We start from the raw sequence: 20,143 nt of genomic DNA on the forward strand, positions 1-20,143 counted from the left end.
TGTGTGCGCGCGCGCGCGCGCGCGTCTTTTAATGTCATAGTCTTCTGGCCAGAGTTATATGCGAATTACGCGGTGTTAGCAATGCTAAGTTTGCTAAGCGCCAAGAATGTTCCTGAAGTCTCAATTACGCTAAGGCCTAAAAGATAAAGAAAAAGTATGAACACTAAGCTAAGCAAACCCAGCCCTGTTGATATGCACCCCAGCCCTTAAACTCTATTTGATAAAGTGTATCAATGTACCATTCTTCCACAGTTGAGCCATACAATATATCTATATTCTCTTCAAAGTATGTTATGTTCCTCCTCCTCCTCCTTCTTCTTCTTTTTCTTCTACTTCTTCTTCTTCTCTTCATTATCACTTCTTTCTTTCTTTTTTTGCATTTGATTTTTATTATTTTTAACTTAATATGTTTTTGTGTTAATAATAATATCATTGTTATATGAAGTCCATCCCTCACTCCACCATCTCGTTTATATTGTTATTTAGGTCCGCTTGTTGCTGTTGTTGTTGTTGTTGCTGTTGTTGTTGTTGTTGTGTGTGTGTGTGTGTGTGTGTGTGTGTGTGTGTGTGTGTGTGCGCGTGCGTGCGTGTGTGTGTGTGTGTGTGTGTGTGTGTGTGTGTGTGTGTGTTGAATTCATTGGGTATGTTTCGGTCTTTGGTGATATTCATGCAGTGGTGAGCAAGGATGTGTGAATGGACAAGCCTACAACAATTCCCTGTACAAGTCTTCAGTTGAACATTGGTGCAACAGAATGTCATTGTTTCTGTTCCTTTGTCTCTTGTCACCAACCTTTGAAGTAACATCCGTCCGTCATACACGTGTGACGTGTATCAGTGTTTATGTGATTGACATATCATTCGTTCGGCCAGTGAAGCTGACACGCATCACACGCTGTCAGACAAGCGGTACACCACAGGACAGGACACAGCGCGGAAGGCCGGAAACGGAAATGAGAATACCGGTGTAGCGGCCTGTTCTTACCCACTGCTGGTTCTTACCCCCACGGTGTCAAACCTGGCCATTCCTGATTTACCCCGGTGTTTTTTTTGTTTTTTGTTTTTTTACTAGCCTGGAACGACCCAAGGTGGTAAAATTAACGTGACCAAGAACAGACCTCCCACCCCCAACCCCCCCCCCCCCCCCCCCCCCCCCTTTTTTTTTTTTTTTTTTCCTTTTACTCTCTCCCTGGTCACAGGTTATAGGGGTCATTTCGAGCAAGCTGGAAATGACCCGCAGGGGTAAATCTCTCCCAGTTAGAATTGACCCCCTACCTACTTTATTTTTGTTTCACTGTCAGGTTCTTGACTCTGGCTAGTCCAGACCAGATTGACCTAGGGATCTCCATATGTCTTGCTGACTGAATTTGGACACGTCAGACTCCATCCAGCCACCTCCCCAAGTTGAGATTCAGCCCCAAAGTGGAAAGAAAAAGGTTATTCTAGACTTGCACGGAGAGTACGTTATTAACAATCACACAATGCCGACCTCTCCGTTTCTTTGAGTTCAACGACCTATCGGCTTCACGCCCTTAAGGTCAGATGGGCCAGCCTACATGCTCCTTTCCTTATATTATACCACCTTCTCCCGGTGAAATCTACAGACTTATTTGATTGCTTTGATTGTTTACTAACTGTTATCCTGTATGGAAATGATTGCAGAAAAAAGATGACAACATTTCCGTGTTTTTGTTGTTGTTTTGTTTTCTTTTTGTTGTTGTTGTTGTGTGTATGATTGTTGTTCTTGTTGCGCGCGCGTGTGCGTGCGTGCGTGCGTGCGTGTGTGTGTGTGTGTGTGTGTGTGTCTGTCTGTCTGTTCGGGGGGAGGGGGGTTCATTCGAAGCTAGACCACAATGACCCGGGGTAGAAACCAGCCAGAGGGCTATGATTGAGGCTGTTGCACCGGCAGCTAAGGGGGAGGAGAAAGAACGGACAGGAGACCAATAAAGAGGGCGAGGAGGAGAACAACAGACAACTACAACTACTACTACTACTGCTACTACAAATCCATTTTTTCGCGATTTCAAGCTTCTCAAAACGCCTAGCATACAACGTCAGTTGCACACACACACACACACACACACACACACACACACACACACACACACATACACACACACACGGATAGTAAACACACACACGTACGCGTGCCACACTACAGAAGGCGCGCACAGCAAATTCCCTCTGACAATGATACTTATGATCGTAATTATAGGGCAATTGGGCGTGCCAGCATGAAGGTTGACATTTCATGTGACTTCACATCAGGTCCTCGGGTGGAATAGTGGAGAGAATGAGGCTTAACTCACTCAGTACGGCCAGTGCTCTCTTCTCCTCTACACGGACCCTTCGGATGTCCAGGGGGGTGTCTGAATGACCCAACCTTTTCCTTCCGTCGTCAGAATTGTGGTATCTTTGTCAACATTCACCTCTTCAGTATAAGAGCCTTCCGCTTGCAATATTTTGATGATGGTAACTGGGGTGAAACGCTGTTAACGTCGTCTCTTTTGCCGTTCGTATGGAGAGAGTTAACAATGTCGTTGACGTACGCTGGTATCCCGGACAACTGATCTCAGCTCACAGACACACTGACAAGTGTGCCCGCCGCGCTGTCTTTGGACACTTAATATAGAATACATGAACCGACCTAAAAAATATATTTAAAAAAGAAAGAAAGAAAAAAATAATAAAAAGAGAGAAAAAAAAGTGTCCCATATACAATATAAATCTTCTATGTGTTGTATAATAGACTCTTTTTCTTTTTTTCTCTCTCTCTCCAAATATACCTCTCCAAAGACCAACTGGAGTGACATATGGTATCTACTTTGGGCGCAGAGTGTTTGATCTTTTGTACTTATGACGTGAAACACAACCTCCGCTGACATAGTTGTTTGGATTGTGGCGTACCGCTGTAGAAGTATCAAACCTCTCTCGGTCCTTTTAAGTTCAAAAGACTGCCGATAAAACTCTCTTTTTTTCTTTTCTTTCTTTCTTTCTCAGCATTGTACTTCCATTTTTTGAAGAATATCACTGGATTCCTGTCTAACAGAGAATGAAGTTTTTTTTTTTTTTTTTTTTTTTTTTTTAAGAAAAAGAAAAATCTCATGTCTGCTCTACTGTCATACTATTTCTGAGACTGTATCTACGCTGTACCACTCTATACTTTTGATCTTTGAAGCAAATAATATGTCCGATCTCAGTCTCCGCTCCTCCCCCACCCCCACCCCCACCCCCGCACCCCCTGCTCTCTCTCTCTCTCTCTCTCTCTCTCTCTCTCTAAATCCACACATTTAATTCGTCTCATCCCATCTATTCCAAATTTAGAATAACAAGGTGGAAAAAGCCTTTTTAACTAATATCTGATTCTCAAACTTTCGTGTTTTTCTGTACGTATAACACTGTGATAACTAAATTAACTGCGATAATATAATGACTGTTCAGAATCCTTCCTTCCCTCTTGCACTATCTCGCCTAACCACTGCAATATGGGTCATGACAATGTTGTTGTTATTACATGTTGGCTTGTGCCATTTTGCTTGTGTGACTTCATCACTATTTCTAAATAGGTGGTAACAGATTTGTTTTTCCCTTATGGCAAGCCAAAAGGTATAGTGTTTCCAGACAATAAAATGATTGATCAATTAATTGATCGTTGACTGGTTGATTAAGTTTTAGTCTAGCAACCTTTACCAACATTTATCTTCTATTTCTTCTTCTTCTTTTTTTTTCTTTTCTTTCTTCTTTTTAGGGGTGTGTGGGTGGTGGTGAGTGGGAGCCCTGGGGAAAGGGGGGGGGGGGAGGGGGCGGGGGGGGGGGGGGGGGGGAGGGCTAGTGACACCAGCTTTTATCACTCAACTCAGCAACCCCACGAAAAGTACTTCTTCGCTGAAACGTTGGCATGTGTGTTTTGAAGTGGAGGGAGGGTGTGTGTGTGTATGTGTGTGTGTGTGTGTGTGTGTGTGGAGGGGAGTGGTGGGTGGAGGGGTGGCTAGGTAGGTACTCGATTTTCACTGGCCACTCTTTACTGACCGCTTATCAGCTGTGTGGAAACATTCTCACACACACACACACACACACACAACGCCGTGTGTAGAGTAGATCCTGGACTGAACAGTCCCTGTTTGAACTGTGCACTGAGAACGGGAAACGAATGTGTTGCTGGCTATAAAAGCTGTGCAAGGCGTCGTTGGTGGGCTTAGCAGACACTGTTTTATCCAGCGTGGATAAGAGGAAACAACACTTATTGTAAAACAGTTGTGCAGATGTCGAGTGAGAATTAATAGCTGGCCATTTGGAACTGGTTTGCAGATGTGTGAGAAATAGTATCTGGCCGTGTTGTGAAAGCGATGTGTAGATGTGTGAGAAATAGTATCTGACCGTATGGAAACTGAAGTGCAGGAGATGTGTATGTAAAAAAAAAAAATAATAATAAAAATTAAAATCATTTGACCGTGTGAAACTGATGTTTTGATATTGACAGCGGATCATCTTCTTCAAATTATTTGGTCTGTGTGAGGTTGTCGTTGACTAAGGTAAATGAGCGTTTATCTTTGTTGAAATTGATTACCTTACCTTATACTAACTGTCAAGCTTTGTTTTGTGCCATGGTTATCATGAATTATTTGCTTTGCTTGTTAATGAAACAAACTTGTTTTTTGTTTTTTAATGAATGAATTCTATATTGTTGTTATTGTTATAATATATATATATATATATATATATATATATATATATATATATATATATATATCCATTTTCAGTTTCAGTAGCTCAAGGAGGCGTCACTGCGTTCGGACAAAACCATATACGCTACACCACATCTGCCAAGCAGATGCCTGACCAGCAGCGTAACCCAACGCGCTTAGTCAGGCCTTATATATATATATATATATATATATATATAGAGAGAGAGAGAGAGAGAGAGAGAGAGAGAGAGAGAGTACAAATCCAAGCATAGTCTTTGTTTTGCATAATATGTATAAAGAATTTTATACATACACACACGCTTAAACATGTTTTTGTTGTACCAGAGATAATGTTATTGTCTCATAACTGAAATCTTTTTACCGGTTTTCAATGGTTTCAAATCGGACGGTGTTTTCTAAAACTACATGTTTGAAGATATTCATGCACATACTTATTCATATGGTTAGTTACATACTTACTTGGTTTGTTGATTGACTGGTTAGTTGATTAGTTGGTTATCTATTAGGTAGTAATCCAGTTAGTGATGCAGTTAGGGATTTGGTGATTTAGTTATTGATTTAGTTATTGATTATTTATTGATTGAGTTAGTTAGTCAGTCAGTCAATTATTCAGTTAATAGATAGTTAAGTTAGTGTTGTTAGTTAGTCAGTCAGTCAGTTAGCTAGTTAGTTAACTGTGATTTGGTGCAGTTTTGTTTGTTCTCATGTCTATTAAGTTAGTGTTGTTAGTTAGTCAGTCAGTCAGTTAGCTAGTTAGTTAGCTGTGATTTGGTGCAGTATTGTTTGTTCCCATGTCTATTAAGTTAGTGTTGTTAGTTAGTCAGTCAGTCAGTTAGCTAATTAGTTAGCTGTGATTTGGTGCAGTATTGTTTGTTCCCATATCTATTAAGTTAGTGTTGTTAGTTAGTCAGTCAGTCAGTTAGCTAGTTAGTTAACTGTGATTTGGTGCAGTTTTGTTTGTTCCAATATCCTATTCCCATTTTCCACCCGCTCTCAGCCACAATTCGATCAAACGATCCCGTGGATTAACAGTTGATTTATTTTGACAGAGCTGACTGCATTATTGATTTCAACTGGCTATATATCTGCCTCTCTTTTTGGGAACAATTTCTAATCAAGGCCTGACGTCAACAGGAGGGTGGGAGATGAGATCCAGAAATCCAGATTTGATTGGTAATCTTTCATACACGTCACAAAAAGACGGGATTTATGATATGTGTAGGCCAACTGCTACTGCACAACAAAAGCCAGTTTTTATCCTTTTCTATAACACTGCCGATAGAATCGGGTTTGATATTTGCACACCTGTGCAACAGAAACCGGTTTGATATATAGCAAAAGTCGGATTTCATAGAAATCCTATAGTTCAGCAAAAGTTTGGTTTGATATAGATAACAAAGTGCAAAAAAAAAAAAAAAAAAAAAAAAAGAAGAAAGAAAACAAAAAACAAAAAAAAGAAAAAAAAGAAAAGAAAAGTCTTTGATATAAATAACGTTATGAATCAAACGTTGTTGCCTACATGTGGTCTACCACAGTTTAGCAAAAGTCAGCTTTTGAAAAGACAACATAATGCAGCAAAAGTGCAGAATGACAAGTCTTTACGCTCACATACTACGCCAGTAGTAGTTTTCCAAATACCATATAAAATTCTTTTGAATACAGATATTATATTTTCTTCGTATTTCAATCATACATATATATGAAATTTTGTCGAAAGCAGGATTCAGGATAATTATATCAAACGCGCTGTCAGATTTACAGCCTGAATCACACCCAGACCAACCAATAAGTGTGCTGTTCTCGACTTCGTGTATGTACCATGTGCAAGATGTGTGTGTGTGTGTGTGTATTTGTGTGCGTGCACGAGCATGTGCCTGCTTGCGTGCGCGTGCGTGTGTGCGATTGTGTGTGTGTGTGTGTGTGTGTGTGTGTGTGTGTGTTTATATTTGTGTGCGTGCACGAGTATGTGCCTGCTTACGTGCGCGTACGTGTGTGTGATTATGTGTGTGTGTGTGTGTGTGTGTGTGTGTGTGTGTGTGTGTGTGTGTGTGTGTGTTTAAATCCCTGTGCGTACACGAGCGTGTGGCTGCTTGCGTGCGCGTGCGTGTGTGTGTGATTCTCTCTCTCTCTCTCTCTCTCTCTCTCTCTCTCTCTCTCTGTGTATGTGTGTGTGTGTGTGTGTGTGTGTGTGTGTGTGTCTGTCAGTCTCTGTATGGGACACGCTAAAACAACAACGTGAGTTATAAGATATAATGTATGGATACGTTTGAAGTAAAATAACTACATGATTAAATGACAAAAACAGCTAGATTTGATTAATCCAATAAGCAGATAAATAAGGAAGTAAATAAGCAAATGAACAAATGAATGAATAGATAAATAAATGCCCAGCACGTTCAGTAGTTAGCTTCAGAGTATGCACTGCTGGCCTAGTGGTAACGTGTCCGCGTACAAAGCAAGAGAATCTAAGCACACGGGATGGATTCTTACACACGCTAGTGTATTCTCCCTCTCTACCGGACCTTAAGTGGTGGTCTGGACAGCTAAATATCCGGATGATACGATAAATAGAGATCCCGTGTGTACCATGTACTTAATGCACGCAAAAGATTAACCCATGGAAACACAAGGGTTATCTCTTACAAAACTATGTAAAAAAAAAAAAAAATAAAAAAAAGAAAAAAAAGCAGCACTTGGATAGGAAATCAAAACACAATCTTAGGCAGAAGACATGGGGGAGGGGGGAGGGGGGGTTTGGGGCTGGGGGTGGGGAGGAGCGGGGGATGAGTGGCGGTGTGCTGTAGCGACGCGTTCTTCTTGGTGAGATCAGCCCGAATTTCACAGTAAGAAATTAGTTGTGACAAAGTGTAACACAGCACAAAACAACACAACACAACCTAACACAATACAATACAGTACAACACAATACAACATTTCAACCACATCCTAGTAGCTGTTAAGTTCAGCGGTATAGCAGCTGCTGCAGTCTGCATGTGGGCAGAGGGACAGGCGTAACTGATGTATGTATTCACGTTCAGATCGTATCGAGGGAAAGATAGGACACGGAGCGAATGTACATTGTTAATCAGCCTGTCTGCATCACACACGCACACGCGCGTGCACACACACACACACACACACACACACACACACACACACACACACACACACACACAAGCATGCACGCACGCACACAAACCAAAATATTCTGGCAGCTGGCAGATTTTATCGCAAAACTGTTTCACAAGTTGTGTGTGTGTGTGTGTGTGTGTGTGTGTGTGTGTGTGTGTGTGTGTGTGTGTGTGTGTGTGTGTGTGTGTGTGTGTGTGTGAGTTGATCTTGGAGGGTGGAGGTGGGAACTGAAGAAAGAAACGCACTAAACCCTGCTGCCGAAAATCCGCCGTTGCGACGATTTTGAGTACTGGGCATTCGTTACGCTGAATTCAAAACTGAGAAGTTGTTGAGAGCCATCACACTTGAAAATCTCCGCGTTGCGACAAAACGCTTCGCTTGCATTTAAATTTGTGTGTGATGTGTCTAGTATTTTTCAAGTAAGAAACGAGTTAGTTGGGGAGTATTTAAAAATCTTCAGTCGACATTCCGCAATAGTTCGTATGAGTAGTTCGTCGAATTCCTGTCAGAATGTTCAAACAAGGAAGGAAGATGCCGTTGATCGTTAGAGTGACTTCTGATCCAGTGTTCACCAGTGATAATGGTTCCAGGATTCGTTTCAGCATGGTACTGTGTCTTTGTGGAAAAGTACCCCCCCCCCCCCGACCCCCTCCACCCCCCTCGCCCCCCCCCCACCCCCTCACACACATACGCAAACAAAAAACCCAAGCAAGCAACAACTACAACAACAACAAAAAAAAAGAGCAAACAAACACGCTTTAGTCCGCATTTCCTCATTCAGATGTCAATATTTTCAACTTAAGCAAAGGGAGGGGTTGTTTTTTGGGGTTTTTTTTTTTTTTTTTTTTTTTATCTAATCATTTAACGGACTCGCTGCTCGACGCTAGACGGACGCATCAGTTGACTCACGAGTGTAAAAATATAATTTTTCTAATGGAGGGAGCAGGGATATTTTGACTTTTTCCCTTCCGTACGCTTCTGTTATTGTGACCAATGCGTAGACCTACTACTGACGGCAAAGCCTTTTAAAATTCCACATAGGCCTACGTAAATAGGCCAATGATGCGTCAGTGACTGTCTCTCTCGCATCGGTCGCTACAGTCACAGGCGACGCTGACTGGTCCAAGCAGACAGCCCAATTAGACATCAGGTCGGATATACTCTGTCCATGGTCAGCCATGACCGAAGGAGGCCTGCTACTGATGCGTCAGTTGAGAGAGAGAGCGTACATACATTGTGTGTGTGTGTGTGTGTGTGTGTGTGTGTGTGTGTGTGTGGTGTGGATGTGTGTGTGTGTGTGTGTGTGTGTGTGTGTGTGTGTGGTGTGCATGTGTGTGTGTGTGTGTGTGTGTGTGTGTGCGCGTGTGTGTCTGATACTGTGTACGTGTGATTGCCATGGTGTGTGCGTGCCGAGTATGTATATGTGTATGTGTGTGTTTGTGTGTGCGTGCGTGCGTTTTTGTATGTATCATCACGTAGAAGACAAAAAATCTTGAGCTTATTCAGTTGCTCCTTTGATCGAGTTTCGCAATGTGGTCCTTTGATCTTGTTTCGCAATGACCACATTATAAACAGGTAAGAACGTTGCTTTCACACACACACACACACACACACACACACACACACACACACACACACACACACACGTTCAGACTGACTTCGGATCCAGTGATCACCAGTGATGATGATGATGATGATAATAATAATAATAATAATGGTATTTATATAGCGCTGAATCTTGTGCAGAGACAAATCAAAGCGCTTTCGCACCAGTCATTCACACGCATGCATAACTCTAAAACTGTAGAAACTGAAGACAAGGAAGCGCAGGCAAGGGAGGCTATTTTGAGAAGAGGTGGGTTTTAAGGCCAGACTTGAAAGAGCTGAGTGTGGAGACTTGACGAAGCGAAAGAGGAAGTTCATTCCAATCGCAAGGTCCAGAGACAGAGAAAGAACGGCGGCCAGCAGTCGAGTGTTTGAATCTGGGTATGCGTAAACAGAGTGGATCCGAAGCCGATCGTAGTGAGTCGAGATGGAGTGTAGAGGTGAAGGCAGCCGCAGAGATAGGAAGGGTCAGTTTTGTGAATACATCTATAACATAGAGTGCTGATCTTGTACTTTATTCTGTGTGAGACAGGGAGCCAGTGGAGATGTTGCAAAAGAGGAGTGATGTGCTCAGATCTTTTCTTTCTGAGGACGAGTCGGGCAGCAGAGTTTTGTATGCGCTGAAGGGACTGAATGGATGAAGCAGGCAAACCAGACAATAGAGAGTTACAGTAGTCAAGGCGAGAGAGAATGAGAGAAACGACAAGTCTAGATGTTGCGTCAGTGGACAGATATTTCTGGACGGCACTGATGCGCCGCAGTTGACAGTAGCAGGACTGACATGTCTGACTGATAAATTTTTGCATGGACAGTGTGTTGTCAAGAACAACACCGACGTTCCTGACTGACGTGGAAAGAGGGATGGATGTACTGCCAAGTTTGATTGTGTCAATTGTGATGGAAGACAGTTTTTGTTTAGTTCCTATGATCATTGCTTCAGTTTTGTCCGCGTTCAATTGTAACTTATTAAGAGTCATCCAGTTTTGAATGTCCAGGAAGCAGTTGGATGTTTCTTGCAAGAGCGACAACAATTTTTCAGGGGTATCACTCTTCTGGAGTTGAGTGTCATCAGCATAAGAATGATGACTGATATTATGGCGGTTGATAATTTCAGCGAGAGAAGCAGTGTACAGTGTGAAGAGCACTCGGCCTAAAACAGATCCCTGTGGGACTCCATGTTCGATTTTAACGGGTTCAGATTGGAAATGATAAACAATGACAGACTGAAATCGATCAGTGAGATAAGATTTGAACCAGTTTAGAACAGTGCCGTTGATACCAAATGTAAAATGAAGACGGGAAAGAAGGATTGAATGGTCTATCGTGTCAAAGGCGGCTGACAAGTCGATAAGAGTAAGAAGGGAAATTTTTCCTGAGTCGGACGCTATCAGTAGATTGTTCAGAATGTGGAGGAGAGTGGTTTCGGTGCTGTGGTCAGCGCGATAGGCAGACTGAAATGGGTGGAAGAGATTGTTGAAGCAAAGGTGGTTGTTGAGCTGCTTGAGGACAGCTTTTTCAAGGAGTTTGGACATGAATGGAAGATTAGAAGCTGGTCGATAGTTTTTCAAAATGTTTGCGTCAAGGTTGGGTTTCTTCAGAAGAGGCCGGACGATTGCAGTTATGAAAGTGGATGGAAACGTTCCAGTGAGAAGGGATGAGTTGACAATATTGGTGATTGTGGGGAGAAGATGTGAGACACTGGGAAAAGACCGAGGCTGGTATAGGATAGAGCTCACAGGATTTTATTGTCAATTTTCTTTTAGGATTTCATGAACTTCTGTTTCAGTCAATGGATTAAAGGAATGGAGAGGAGTGCCGCTGAATTGAAGATCAGGATGAACAGGTTGGAAATGATATTTGGTCTAAGATGGTACGAATGTTTTGGACTTTGTCGAAAAAGAAAGAGGATAAGACACTGGGGAGTTCAGATAAAGTGTAGGCAGAAGGAAGAGGAGTCTTTTTTGCAGTTCCAAGAAGATTTGACATGACAGAGTAAAGAGCTTTGGTGGATATGGCATCGAGAACTTGAGAAGAAAAGAAGTTGTTTTTGCTTATGAGATCATATGTTTGACTTTATTTATTTGTTTTCGGAATATGTGATTGTGGACTTGCAGTTTTGTTGATCGCCATCGTCTTTCCAGTTGGCGACGTTTGCGTTTTGCAAGTCGAATGTCTTGTGTGTACCATGGGGCGGAAGGTCTGTCAGGGAGCATGCGGGTAGTGGGGGGTGCATGTTCATCCAGCAGTTGAGAGAGGACAGTGTTGTAATGTGTGGATACATCGGTACGGGAAGAAATTTTGGAAAGGCGTTCAGCAGCTTGAGAAGAAAAAGTGTTAATGTTTATGGATTTCAGGTTGCGACGAGTGACAGATTTCTTGGTTCTGGTAGGGTTTTGAAATATTAAGCAAGAATATAACAGCAAAATGGTCGAAAGAAAGTTTGTCAGTTACAGTCACTGACGCAACCATGGCATCAGAGTCACGTGCGATGAGCCAGTCCAACGTATGGCCAGATCTGTGTGTTGGTTCTGTAACGAACTGAGAGAGAGAATAAGTGGACAGAGATAGACGTTTGACATCAGTGGAAGTCCCGTTGTCGAAATGAAAATTGAAATCTCCAAGGATGATAAGTTTGCCAGAACGAAGGTTGCAGAAATCTAGTAGTGTTCGGAACTCATCGTGAAACTGAGAAGACGTTAGGTTATTTTTACGACTGGGAGGAGGACGATAGAGACAACAGAAGATGATTGAGTGACCGGGAACACTGAGAGTGACTTATTGCATTTCGAAGGTATCATGTGGAAAAGCGTAGTTATGGGAGAAGGAGAGGGAAGACTCAAAGACATCTCTGTAGACGGTGGCGATGCCACCTCCACGAGACAATCGAGGAAGTGACATAGTTTTGTATGCGGGGGGGGGGGGGGGGGGGGGGGGGGGGGGGGGGGGGGTCAGTTGTTTAAGTTTGGGTTCGTGACATTGTGACTTTAACAGGTTTCGGTAAAAGATACGATATCAAAGTTTTTTTTCAAAAATAAAATCAGATATAGTCAGTCTTTTGATCAGGGCAGACAGACTGAACATTGAACAGACAGGCATGAAAGAGATCAGAGGTAAGGAGAGAGGAATCTAATAGTGAAGCAGGTGAGTCAGGCAGACAGACAGTGGAAGAAGAAGATGGTGACTGAGCAGTGGAGGACAATGGGAAGGAAGAAAAAGGTCCGGGAGTTGAGACAGGTGTGGCAGGAGTAGGAAGCAGAGCAGAGGCTATCACTGGCACGGGGGATACATTACAGATCGGAATATTGTCATCAGAGGGGACAATGTCACGGGAAGTAAAAATGTTAGCAGGAACACGTGTGTTGAGGTTGGAAGCAGCATAAACAGCGCTGCATGAAATGGATCTGTCAACACACACAGGTGACACATCAGGGGTACTGTCAGTAGTGCTGTTGTAGGTCCGTACGGAAACGACAGTTTTGATGGGCTTTTGTTTTCTCTTTCCTGCTCTGTGAGTTCGTCTTCGCGGCAGGCTAGCGCCTATGCCTGTTCCTCGCAGGCGCACAACTAGGTCAGGGGTCAAAGGTGCAGGTTCGATAGCAAACAGTTCAGCGCGCGAGTACAGAACAAAGGGAGGGACGTTGCGCTCACCTTGACAAAAGTGCCCAACTGTCCACTACCACTGAACGTTACGTTTTGCACGTGTACAGGCGTGTTGAAGGGAGAGATGAATGGCGGGCCGGCGCAGTTCAAAACTGACAGGAAAGCAGAAAAATTAATCCAGAACACAGCAAGTCTGATGTAGATCGGGGGACACACATACATCCATTGTTCGAAGGAATCCATGATGAAACACTCCACAGAACCTAACCACACAACACCAAACACAACCAACACAATAAACAAAAATATGGAGAGCTAGAATCACTCAGCCTGTTAGGCGTGCGACCTTCACCTCTCCTGATAATGGGTTCCAGGATGTGTTTCAGCATGGTACTGTGCCTTTGGGATAAAAACAACAACAAAACACAAACACACACACACACAAAAAAAATCTTGAGCTTATTGTGATGCTCCTTTGATCGAGTTTCGCAATGACCGCATTATAAATAGGTATGAACGTTGTTGTTTTTGACATACACACACACACACACACACACACACACGCGCGCGCGCGCGCGCACACACACACACACACACACACACACACACACACACACACAGGTTACATATTTTGGTTCATTTACCTGTGCGGTCGTGCTTTAGATAAACTGTGGAGATAAAGATGATGTCATTGATAATCATGTGTACATTTGCCTTCCGGATATCCTGTTGCATCTCTGTCTCTTTTAGTTCTCTCTCTCTCTCTCTCTCTCTCTCTCTCTCTCTCTCTCTCTCTCTCTCTCTCATTATAGAAATAGTAACACTCCACCAATTCCAGCTGTGTAATAAGAGATGTCGCCATGTTTATTTGCAATGCTTTCCGTTCCAGAGAGGAACTGATGTGAATTTTAACTAAAAATGTGAAAATCAAATTGCGTGTCAGAGCAATTATGTTTTAAGTTGTGTTGAATCTGGTTTTTCCTTCATTTTTTTTCAAATCGTTATCTTTATGTGTACGTGTTCTCATTAACTCTCTCCATACGAACGGCGAAAGAATCGACGTTAACAGCGTTTCACCCCATTTACCATCATCAAAATATTGCAAGCGGAAGGCTCTTATACTGAAGAGGTGAATGTTGACAAAGAATACCACAATTCTGACGACAGAAGCTAAAGGTTGGGTAGTTCAGACACCCACAGGACATCCGAGGGGTCTGTGTAGAGGAGAAGAGAGGACTGGCCGTACTGAGTGAGTTAAACTTCCTGCGTTCCTGCGTTCCTGCTATCTCTGTATACATGCCATCGTTTGAGTAAGCGGTGTGTGTGTGTGTGTGTGTGTGTGTGTGTGTGTGTGTGCGCGCGCGCGCGCGCGCGCTAGCATGCTTGTCCACCAGTCTGTTTACAGCGAGTTGAGAAGGGATTACAGCCACATGTGCTGAACGGATGAGGGTTTGTGAAGGAAGCGGGAGGGTGGTGAGTGCTGACTGTAAGCGTGCAAAAACAGGACACACGTAAGCATACAGGTGCAGCACACCGTCAATATGACTTAACAATGAAAATACATTAAACTAAAGAAAGAAAGAAATATGCGAGACATTGTTCTTTTTTTTCCTATCAAATAATTTTTGTTGTTGTTGTTGTTGCCAGGGACAACCCTTTTGTTGTTGAGGGTTCTTTTACGTGCGCTAAGTGCATGCTGCACACGGGACCTTAGTTTATCGTCTCATTCGAAAGACTAGCGTCCAAACCACCACTCAAGGTCTAGTTGATGGGGAGAAAATACGAACCAGTGCGCTCAGATTCTCTCGTTTCCCAGGCGCACGCGTTACCTCTAGATCAACACTCCATGTGATTCACCAAATATCACTGCAGTCAAAATTGAAGAGACGTTAAATCAACCCTTGAACGACTGAATCTTGGTGAAATCAGATCAGTCTAGCAGCAGTTTTTAACTGCATTTCTCACTGTTTCTGATGTAATTCGTTTTGCTGAATAAAGATTATCGTACAATCCAAAGAGGGAGTCTGAATAAAGATTATCGTACAATCCAATGAGGGAGTCAGAATAAAGATTATTGTACAACCCAACGAGGGAGTCTGAATAAAGATTATCGTACAATCCAAAGAGGGATTATCGTACAACTCAACGAGGGAGTCTGAATAACAGAACAGTGACTGACATCCTGAGCTGTGATCTCAATCTAATCTCACTTCAAATTAACAAATAATGAAGCCAGGAGATAAACTGATTAACAAATAGTAAAGAGTAGTAACTCTCCATTCACAAGGTACTCACTTCAGACACAGAGTGCCCAGATTGAATAACCGTTTCATGGGACAATTGAATGTGTTAGCTTTTTTGCTTTTTGTTTTCCCTTTTTTTTTCTCCCCCTCGCCCCCCCCCCCCCCCCCCCCCCCCCCTCCTCGCCCCCTCTCCCCCACCCTCCACCCCCCCACCCCAGGAAGCGCCGTAGCAGAATCGGTTAGACATTGGACTTCTGATCCAGTGTTCACCACTGATCATCGTTCGATGCCCTGATTCCGCGTGATGTAGGGAAAATTTGACACTTTACCCCGATTTATCACCACTCCACCCTGGTGTGAATCGGTACCTGACTTCGTTTGGGGGGGGCGGGGGGGGGGATAGTTAAAACGGCGGAAGGAAAGGATTAGGCTCCATCTTCCTGTCGCCGAGCTGTAGTACACAGTGGATGTAAAAACCACATGCCCCGATGTCCGTTAAAGGCTGTGGGACCCTTAACCTTTTACTTTTATTTCTTTGCAGCTACACCACGTTCACTACTTTCCCCAAGAAACCCTCACCACCACCAAGCCCGCACACAATCGTCCATAACTGTACGTGGACTCGTAATCACCACTAGAAATACTTGAAATGGATTCCAGCTCCAGTACCAAGAGTAAGGACAATCCAGCCTTCGACGCTGGCGAAGATGGCTTCGTGGAGCCCAGCAAACAAGAACGCAATGCTGCCATCGCTGATGTACGGGTCATTCATTTATTTCATTTTTTATTTCGCCTTTGTCTCAAAATATTATGTTTTTCACCGAATGTGTTCCTTTTACGTGATGGATGATGTGTGCATAGTAACCTAGGAAGGGTGTGTGATTATTCGTATATATATTTTAATTCACTAGTGTCTCAAATTGTTATATTTTCTTTGTGATTGTTTCCCCTTCCACACAATGATTGACATGTGCTTAGTAATTAGTGTTCGCTATTCTTTTTTTCTCATTTCATTTGTGTCTTAAAATATGTGTTCTTACTGAACGTATGTTAAAATTATTCCTTTCGGAATTATTTCCATTAACACGATGATTGACGCGTGTATAGTAATTAAGGAAAGGTGTCTGCGTTATTCATATATTGTCATTTAACTGTTTTCTTACTGAATGTATTTCTTTTACGTAATTATTGATATGTGCATACTTATCAAGGAAGGGTGTGTGAATTATTCATTTGCCTTTTAATTCACTCATATCTCAAACTGCTATATTTTCTTGCCGATCTTTTTTTATCCGTTTTACATGATAATCCACTATATACATCGCAATTCCAAAAAAAAAAAATGTTCATCATTCGTATATTTTCATTTTAGGTGGGATGGATTCTCTGAATCGAGATACATATAGAATACATTTTCCTTACTCAGAATCAAAACTTTGTTGAACTTACTTATGCAGTTCAGTTGTTTCACACCACCTTCCCCCACAAAACTGATACAGGGAATTTCTGGGTTGCACAGGTTTTATCTGTATATATCTGTATCCAACTTTTCAGTTTCTTATTTGTTGGTGAGCATTATATTTAATGAGCTGAAAGAATTAGAGAAACTTTCCCAACCCGAAATTTAAAAAAAATGAATTTACTTACACATTTCGATCGAAATATACAAGAAAACTCAACTTTAGGTCCTGAGTCTGGAAATTGCTTCTATATGTACACAGAATCAAAGAGAACATACCAAACATAGCCGAAAGAAAATAAATATTATGTTTTAAGTTTGCGAAGCAGACAATACTGAAGTCTGTTGATTCGAGTGGACTTTCTGCTGCAGAGCTCTGAAGAGGTCCACAAGGAGAAGAAGATTTCGGCGAAGACGTTGATGGTGGTGATATGCATTCTGCTGACGGAGATGGGGGAAAGGCTGACGTTCTACAGTGTGGTGGCCAACATTGTTCTCTTCTGCACCAGCGTTCTACGCTATTCCTCCACCACGGCAGCTAACATCAACAACATTTTTACAGGTAGTGAATAGCTAATTAACCTGGCGGCGGGTGTCGTGGCCAAATGTTTACAGCTTTAGATTATCGCCCACGTTTCCTGAGTTCGATCCCCTGTCTAGGCGCACATGGTGGGTTAAGGATGGATTTTTTTTTAAAATATATATCTCCCGGGTCAACAATATGCGCAGATCTGCGTAATGCTACAACCCCCTTCGTGTTTTTTACGGATGCAATAGATCAAATACGCATTTTAAAGATCCTGTAATGCATGTAGGCGTTTGGTGGATAATGAAACATACTTTGCCTAGTATAATGAATAATCCCGAAAACAGCGGGGAGGTTGCGGGGGAGAGGGGGTGGGGGGGGGAGGGGCAGGGGGGGGGGATACACGAGAAAAGCCCACTCATACTTTAATGAGAGTTGCAGCCCACGAACGCAGAAGAAGAAGGAGGAGAAAGAGAAGGAGGAGAAGGAGGAGGAGGAGAAGGAGGAGGAGGCGGTCTGTACGAGGAGGTGGAGGGCTGGAGGAAGGGGGAGGGCAGAAGAGAGAGAAGAAGGAGGAGAAGAAGCACATCCTTGACGATCATTCTTGTCAGCAGCAGTCAGAGGGTTAAGAAAACTTGTTTTAGTTTTTTTCACTTTTTTCGTTTGTTTTTCCTTTTGTTCATATATATGTTTCTTTTCTTCTTTTTTCTCCGTTTAAGTTCCCGGAGTGAATTTTGTTATATATATATATATATATATATATATATATATATATATATATATATATATATATATATATATATATATACATGGACATTTTTACTTCTGTTATTTAAGTATCCATTTAGGAAATCAAAATACAAATCTGGTCGAAAAGTAGTTTGATAGCAATATGAATATTATATGTGATTCTGCTGCACTGCAGGGATGGTGTACCTGATGCCTGTGATCGGGGGAATCATCTCGGACGCCTGGGCCGGCAAGTTCCGGACTATCGTGGCTTGTGGCTTTATCTATATTTTAGGTGAGTGGGTGAGTGAGTGTGGTGAATCTGGACCCTTTTTTTGTTGTTGTATTTTTCCGTGTTCCCGCGTGCCTTTGTACGTGCTGGGACCATGTCTGTTTGTTTGATAATCTGTGGTGTCTAACTGCGTGTTCTTCTTCCGCCAGCTACCCTGCCTCCCTGAGCACGCACGCACGCACGCACGCACGCACGCGCGCGCACACACACACACACACACACACACACACACTTGCACAAAGATATGCACCTATACCTAGTGATCTTTCGTGTATCCATGTATGTATGTGTGCTGTTGTTGTTTTCAAATCATGTATTTATTCACTTGTTCATTCACCCGTACTTTTACTACTTTATGTTACTTTTATGTGATAATGTATTTATTCATTCATTCGTTTATTAATTCATTGATTTATTAGTTTGTTCATTAATATATATATATATATATATATATATATATATATATATATATATGCAGTCATTTGTTTGTTTGGTTATGCATCTCTCTATCTCTCTGTGAATATATATATATATATATATATATATATATATATATATACATACATACATACATACATACATACATACATACTACATACATATAAATATATATTTATATATATATTTATTTATATGTATGTATGTATATATATATATATATTAATTTTTCTTTCCCTTCTCTCTCTCTCTCTCTCTCTCTCTCTCTCTCTCTCTCTCTCTCTCTCTCTCTCTCTTCCTTTTTTTCTTACATAGTGTGTGAACTTACTGTGAGATATCTGAAGTGAAGCTGGATTTCTTGCAGGTCTGGTTCTTCTGCCAGCCTCTGCCTTTGGCTACAAGTCCGTCTTCGGGGAAGAGAACGACGGCTCTTACTTTGACATGACTGTTGTAAGTCTGCTTCCTGTCATGACTTCGTATTTACGGCGGCTGAAAACGATCATACCATGTCTCGTGACACTGTATAGCTAAGTGCTACTAGACTCTAAGCAGTTATGCGTGTGCTGCTTATTTTCTTATAAATTTCGTATCATTATGCCAGGTGATGAGGTTGATTTTGCCGCTACTGCTGCTCTTGATATTTGTGTTTATGTTAATGCTAGTATTGCTGTTGTTAGTGTTTGAATCGTCGCTTTTGCTCCTGTTGTCACTGATTGGTTCTACTGCTCTTGCTTTTTTGCTGCTGCTGCTGTTGTTGTTGTTGTTGTTGTTGCTGCCGTTGTTTCTGTTTCTGTAAGAGATATATTAATACGTAATATCATAAAGCACACATGAGTATTTGTTTAAAAAAAAAATGTCTATCTCTGTGTGAACAACCGGAATGACTTTGAAGCAGTCTGGATCAGTACAATGATTAAATAGAATATCTGTTGCAAATGAGCTTGGTCTCTGACCGAGGATAGGCGCTATATAAGTATCCATATCAATCAATCAATGACCTTCGCCTATGCTCAACGTCAAAAGGTTAAGGAAATCATTTTATGACTGATGCGTTGGTCTCTTTCTTAAAGAAAATACGTGTTCGATTCATTTTGATGGAATTTGGCAGATCGGTGTATCATTCTGCAATAATTCAGATGTTCCAATATGACTCTGTCTAAAGGCTAAACTATCAACAAGGATGATAATGTACGTCTACACAGCTGTATATTAATTTTGGTAGCAGCCTGGGTAATTTGACATACAATGAAATTTTATAGTTTTGATAACTCACTGAATGACTGACATTTAATGATCTATCATTACGAAAGTCAAATTCGAAGAGAAACTGATCGTTTATTTGTTCATTTGAGAATCGATTTTTCAGTGGTCAAGACCAACGCGAATGCAGTTTAGAACAGCCATAAGCTGGTAAAT

At 42.0% G+C, this 20,143-nt stretch overlaps 1 protein-coding gene across 5 annotated transcripts in view; it reads left to right on the plus strand.

Annotated features, from left to right (window-relative positions):
- The window catches only part of LOC143284143 (solute carrier family 15 member 4-like), a 531,759-nt gene that overhangs the window by 501,844 nt on the left and 9,772 nt on the right, over positions 1-20,143 (plus strand). For 4 of the 5 annotated variants that reach the window (XM_076590831.1, XM_076590799.1, XM_076590816.1 and 1 more), the window contains exons 2-5: positions 15,825-16,040; positions 17,115-17,304; positions 18,194-18,292; positions 19,092-19,177. In XM_076590831.1, the coding sequence (XP_076446946.1) occupies positions 15,933-16,040; positions 17,115-17,304; positions 18,194-18,292; positions 19,092-19,177 (483 nt within the window). In that variant the 5' untranslated portion in view covers positions 15,825-15,932. Of the gene's footprint in view, positions 1-4,080; positions 4,530-15,824; positions 16,041-17,114; positions 17,305-18,193; positions 18,293-19,091; positions 19,178-20,143 lie in introns of those variants that run through there. The other variant, XM_076590808.1, reaches the window with a different exon arrangement.

This window comes from Babylonia areolata, chromosome 1 (genome assembly GCF_041734735.1).
Source record: "Babylonia areolata isolate BAREFJ2019XMU chromosome 1, ASM4173473v1, whole genome shotgun sequence".
Classification (NCBI taxonomy): domain Eukaryota; kingdom Metazoa; phylum Mollusca; class Gastropoda; order Neogastropoda; family Buccinidae; genus Babylonia; species Babylonia areolata.